At 41.0% G+C, this 5742-nt stretch overlaps 1 protein-coding gene across 1 annotated transcript; it reads left to right on the plus strand.

Annotated features, from left to right (window-relative positions):
- The first annotated feature begins 1254 nt into the window (after window positions 1-1254).
- On the plus strand, window positions 1255-4350 carry cyp26a1 (cytochrome P450, family 26, subfamily A, polypeptide 1). The gene is made up of 7 exons (XM_088284322.1): window positions 1255-1599; window positions 1702-1926; window positions 2554-2835; window positions 2935-3084; window positions 3171-3305; window positions 3391-3537; window positions 3610-4350. The coding sequence occupies exons 1-7, from the start codon at window positions 1411-1413 to the stop codon at window positions 3946-3948; spliced, it is 1467 nt and encodes a 488-aa protein (XP_088140448.1). The 5' UTR covers window positions 1255-1410; the 3' UTR covers window positions 3949-4350.
- Window positions 4351-5742: the final 1392 nt, after the last annotated feature.

The following is a 5742-nucleotide window of genomic DNA, read 5'->3' on the forward strand; positions in this document are numbered from 1 at the left end:
TGCTTGCCAGCAAATTACAGGACAGATATACACGAACAACCATTCACATTCCAATTCACACATTAATAACACTTATTATTGGTTTTATTGCTGAACCAAGTTTGACTTAACTTTATATATGACTAATTGGGGGTAACCTTTTAGAAATGTCCATATTTACCATTATAGCTCCCGTCACTCAATCTCAGCCAATCAAATGGTGCCTTCTAGTTGTAGTTCACATGATGAAGAGGGAAATAAAACAAGTGGATAAATGAGAGTGCAGAATGTTTAAAGGAAAGCTTAATTAATTCTACATGAGTGGCTTGATAGGTAATAATTAGTTTAGCCTGGAAAAACACATAAGAGCTGAAAAACACACCTCAATATTGATATATTTCACTTTTGTGGCAATATCTTCAATGCATAAGTAAATGGTCTTTGGTCTTTCATTTATGTAGTGGTATTCCACCTATTAAGTCACTCAATGAGCTTCACGAGACAATAAAGGGCATTCTGATACTGATTCTGAAGCTAGGAGGCAATATTATTTCCACCATCGTCTATGCTTGTGTTGCTTGCAGCAAGCACCATGCATGTCTGCGCTTTCTGGTCCACTCGTTCTCCTAAGTATAGTTTGGGCCATCAAGGGACCATGCAGCACTGCATTTTTTCACACCAAAAAGTGGAATCTCACTTGGATTACTGAGAACCATATGGCTTCATTCTTTCAACCTTAAAGATTTTCGAGGTCTTCAATGTCCAGCTATGTCATTTTTGTTAGTCTTTTTTAGTTATTAAATGTGCATGAAAAAAAATGAAATTGTCGAATTAATTATGGACAAAATATTAACATAAAGGAAGGCCCCAAAAAAAGTTCTTGGCTATGACTGACACCCAAGGAGGAGGATTAAAACATTCTTCAACCTAGCCGCTTTTCTATTTTGTGAAGCAGCTGAAAATGTACTTTACTCTTGAATGTAGCTCGCCCCGCAGGCGTGATTGCTGATCCCACAAGCACGGCTTAAACCCAACCTAATGAGTGTGTAAACTAGTTGCCTTATTGCCAACAAAGGCGTCTTGGGGACGCGCTTCTTTTGTCTCGCGGGGAATCATCACCTTTTCTCAGTGAAATCTGCCAAGGATTGTCTGCGTGCAACAGGAGGTAAGGATTAAAAGATGTGTGCTGGCCCTCGGAACAAATGGTGAGGCAAGCAAGCCAGCCAGGACGGGCCAGGGGGCGGGGCCAAGCGACACCCACAATTAAAGATGAACTTTGAGTGAACTAATTTATCTGCGGGAGGAGAAGGTGACAGGCTGCGCGGACTTCCCGGTTAGCCTATAAAAGGCGCCGAAGGAGCAGACGGGAGCCTCACTTGGTCGACCGACATTCACCTGAGCGGAGCGGAGCGGAGCGCTACCTCGACCGACATGGCTCTGAGCACACTGCTGGCTACCTTCCTGTGCACCATCGTGCTTCCCATTCTGCTTTTTCTAGTGGCTGTCAAGCTGTGGGAAGTTTACATGACCCGAGGCAGAGATCCGAGCTGCAGCAGCCCCCTGCCTCCTGGCTCAATGGGTTTGCCTTTCTTTGGGGAGACGCTGCAGCTCATCCTGCAGGTAAGCAACCTCCCATGCTGTTTGCGTCAAAACGAAACGTTCGCCATGGTGCTGATTAATTGCGCACATTTTTTGAAAATTATTATTCGTGGTGTTCTCCAGAGAAGAAAGTTTCTGCGCATGAAGCGGCAGAAATACGGCTACATCTACCGGACTCACCTATTCGGGAATCCCACGGTGCGCGTGACTGGGGGCGATAACGTGAGGCAGATTCTTCTGGGGGAACACAAGCTTGTGTCCGTCCAGTGGCCCGCGTCCGTGCGCACTATCTTGGGCTCGGACACGCTGTCAAACGTGCATGGAACCCAGCACAAAACCAAGAAAAAGGTAAGACTTGAGCTCATTTGACAAACACATTTTCAGTAGCTTGATAAACTATTAAAATACTTTACACCCGGAGTTGCGTTTTACTTCAGAAACACATTGGTAAGCAAAACATATATATATAATAAAAATAAAAGCTATATTCTGTGCAAACCTTATGAATAACTAAAAGCCTGTAATTTTTCTGTTAAACATGTCATATTGTCAACAATTCCAACATTACAGTAATGTAATTACAAATATGGATTAATGAGACATACGCTATGTTTTCTACCAAGATTTGATTTATTTGAAGTAAAGTCAAGATAAACCAAATGCCAGGAGAACAAAATAGTTTAAGTCTATGAAGTTGGGTAATGCCCAAGAGTTTGGGGGTAAGAAAAAATGAGTAAATGAATCTGATTTAAGTGAACTGAATTCATATTTTATCGAAATATTTCAGTGTCTAATGGCTTTGGATTGTTATCTGAATAAATGGGACATAAAATATTCTGTTGACAATCAGAAATGTACTGAATAAAAGGACAAATAAAAATAGAAGTAAGGAAAAGGCTTATTTCATTTGTACAGTTTACAATAAAATCAATCACAAATTTAAAGGAAACTCCAAAAATCCTATCTCCTCTCCAGGCCATAATGCGGGCGTTCTCCAGGGAGGCATTGGAGCTTTACATCCCAGTCATCCAGGAGGAGATTCGAGCTGCGGTGAAAGAGTGGCTGGAGAGAGATTCTTGTGTGCTGGTGTACCCGGAAATGAAGCATCTGATGTTCCGCATCGCCATGAGAATCCTTCTGGGCTTCGAGCCGGAGCAGATTAGGACCGACGAGCGGCAGCTGGTGGAGGCATTTGAGGAGATGATCAAGAATCTCTTTTCTCTGCCCATTGACGTTCCATTCAGTGGATTGTACAGGGTAAGATAACTGAGTTTTGCTTCTTGCCCTCAGCCCTTAATGTACGCATGCAGTTGTACTATTTTAGACTCTTATTCTGTCCTGTGTCTTATTATTCAGGGTCTTAAAGCTCGGAATTTCATCCATTCCAAGATAGAGGAGAACATCAAGAAGAAGATACAAGAGTCACAGAAAGAGTCCAAACATGGAGATGCTCTGCAGCAACTCATAGACAGCAGCAGTAAGAATGGGGAGACATTTAGCATGCAGGTAACACAACGCAACACTTGCGACCTGTCGTTATGTCATGTTTGGCGTTTAAAAAAAACAACAAAAAAAAAACTTTCTTCTTACAGGCTATTAAGGAGTCAGCTACAGAACTACTCTTTGGGGGGCATGAAACCACTGCCAGCACAGCCACCTCTCTGATTATGTTCTTGGGCCTCAACCCTGAAGTGGTGGAAAAACTGAGGCAGGAACTGATTGACAAGGTAACATTGTGTTATTTTAAACTAATTAAATTCCTGTCATGTCCAATTCCTAATAACTCACTGCTCCCATCTCCTTTGTGTTCAGGAGGAGCAAGGAATGCAACTGCAGAGTTTGAACATTGAATCTTTGGAGCACTTGAAGTATACTGGTTGTGTGATTAAAGAGACACTGAGGATTAACCCTCCTGTCCCTGGAGGCTTTCGAGTGGCACTGAAGACATTTGAACTCAATGTAAGTTCAAGATCATCCACGCTCACTATCTCTATTCTGTCTTTCGCTCACAAGTCCACCTTCCCTTTTCAGGGATATCAAATTCCCAAAGGTTGGAATGTCATCTACAGTATCTGCGACACCCATGATGTGGCAGATATTTTCCCCAACAAAGAAGATTTCCAGCCAGAGCGCTTCATGACAAAACCTTTGACAGACTCCACGAGGTTCCAGTACATTCCTTTTGGTGGGGGCTCGAGGATGTGTGTTGGAAAGGAGTTCGCCAAGGTCCTGTTGAAGATCTTTCTGGTGGAAGTGGTCACAAAGTGTCACTGTACTCTATTAAATGGGCCACCCATGATGAAAACGGGACCTACTGTTTATCCTGTGGACAATCTGCCAACCAAGTTTACACACTATGTTCAAAATTAATCATGTTTTTAAAAGAGTGTAGTTTCAAATATTCTCAGTAGTCACCAATCATTTTTACTGGAAAACAAATTATTTTTTTTTTTTTCAAGGAATGAGTTTTTGAAGTCATCCCTATGATTATTTTTTTCAGTGGCCTGTAAATACTGTAAATATTCGGAAAACATTTTATATTCTGATGGTGTGGATTTGTGCGTGTGTGTGTGTGTGTATATTTTTAAGATGAGATAAAACTAAACGAGGCACTATTTACACATTGAAACACTTTAATCAACTCAGTGGTGTATCTTTAGGATTATGTACATACTGTAGAGTTTGTTATATAACTTTTGTATCTTAACGTCAGTTTATTTATGTGATGATATATTGTATTGGCTTTTTATTTAATAAAAACCTTGTGGATAATTTGTGATGTTCCAAATCAAACGTCAACACAATATGAGGTGGCCTGACTCATTGGTGGAGTGATCATATCCCAATCCAGAGGTTGTGGGTTCAGTCCGTGATCTTTGTGCTGGTGGAAAAATGCTATATAAGTAAAAGGCCCATTTACTATATATATTTTATATTGTGAGAGTATTGTAAACACAAAATGTTTCCTTCGTCTAGGAGATTCTCAGCACTGTCTCTATGGTTTATACATAAAGCAAGTACCGTGAGTGTATTTGGTAGTCTCAAAATCCAAAATGCGAACCACACACCACACTAATAAAGCCAATCTGAGAAGAAAAGTAAACATAATTATTCATGTTTTGATAAATCATACAAACTCCAGATTTAATGCAGAATGTGAAAAACGAAGTGAATAAGAAGCTTTTTTTTTAATCAAATCTGACAAAATCAAAGTACATGTATAGTATATCAGAAGTAGGCATCGTTTAAGTCCGATTTTCAACATCTAGTTCAGAGATTTGATAAACTCAACTTTCGACATAAAGGGCCTTATTTTTTGTGCTGAGCACAAGTCTAGCGCAAAGCACAGACTAACTGTGCACATGGGTGGAGTTTTCTTTGTTTTGGTATTTTGCCAAAGTTTGCAAAGGTAGAATTTGGCGTAACATTTGCGCCTCTGTGCGATCTTGTGGTATGGAAGTAGTCGTTATCCGGCCAGTCCTTGTAGCATATCTCATTTGCGTCAAAATCAGGATGTTCTGAGCCAGAGTACGCCGTGCTTAGTGCCCGGCACAAAAATGCTGCGACCATTTTCACATCAAACATAGACTACTTTCTGTTAGTAAATTATCGGATGACTAAGGAGTGAGGCAACTCCATGCACTGAAACCCCAAAGAGGCGTAGCGCGGCCTCAAACATGATAAACTAGACTTGCGCAAGCACGAAAAGGAAGTTACGCCCATTTTTAATGCCACCCGCCCGTCTACCAAAATAGGGCACACTATATTTATTTAACCTGTGTGCACATCCCACACACCATATATTCCATTATTAATACATTGAGAGGAGAAAGAAAATAGGGGAGAATTCTGGAATCCATAGAAGAAGACAAAGAAAAGCAGAGGGGCTGATGACCCTGGCAGATGATCAGACCGAGGGTGAAACAGAGTTCAGACTGATCAGTTCAGTTTCAGGCCACTGAACCAATACAGACCTCCAGTGGAACAGCAGCATGGATGTACAGCACTCTCTGTGTCCTGCAAGGTTAGGCATAAAACTGTATCACTTCAAGGACAACAAATTCAATACAGCGGTGTCATACAGTGATTTGATCAGACAAAATGTTGCAATGTTTACTTAAAGTCACGATAAGATCCAAACTGCAAACTACAGAGACGCTGTTT

This window comes from Idiotropiscis lumnitzeri, chromosome 20 (genome assembly GCF_059441095.1).
Source record: "Idiotropiscis lumnitzeri isolate Australia: NSW breed Sydney's pygmy pipehorse chromosome 20, RoL_Ilum_1.0, whole genome shotgun sequence".
Classification (NCBI taxonomy): Eukaryota; Metazoa; Chordata; class Actinopteri; order Syngnathiformes; family Syngnathidae; genus Idiotropiscis; species Idiotropiscis lumnitzeri.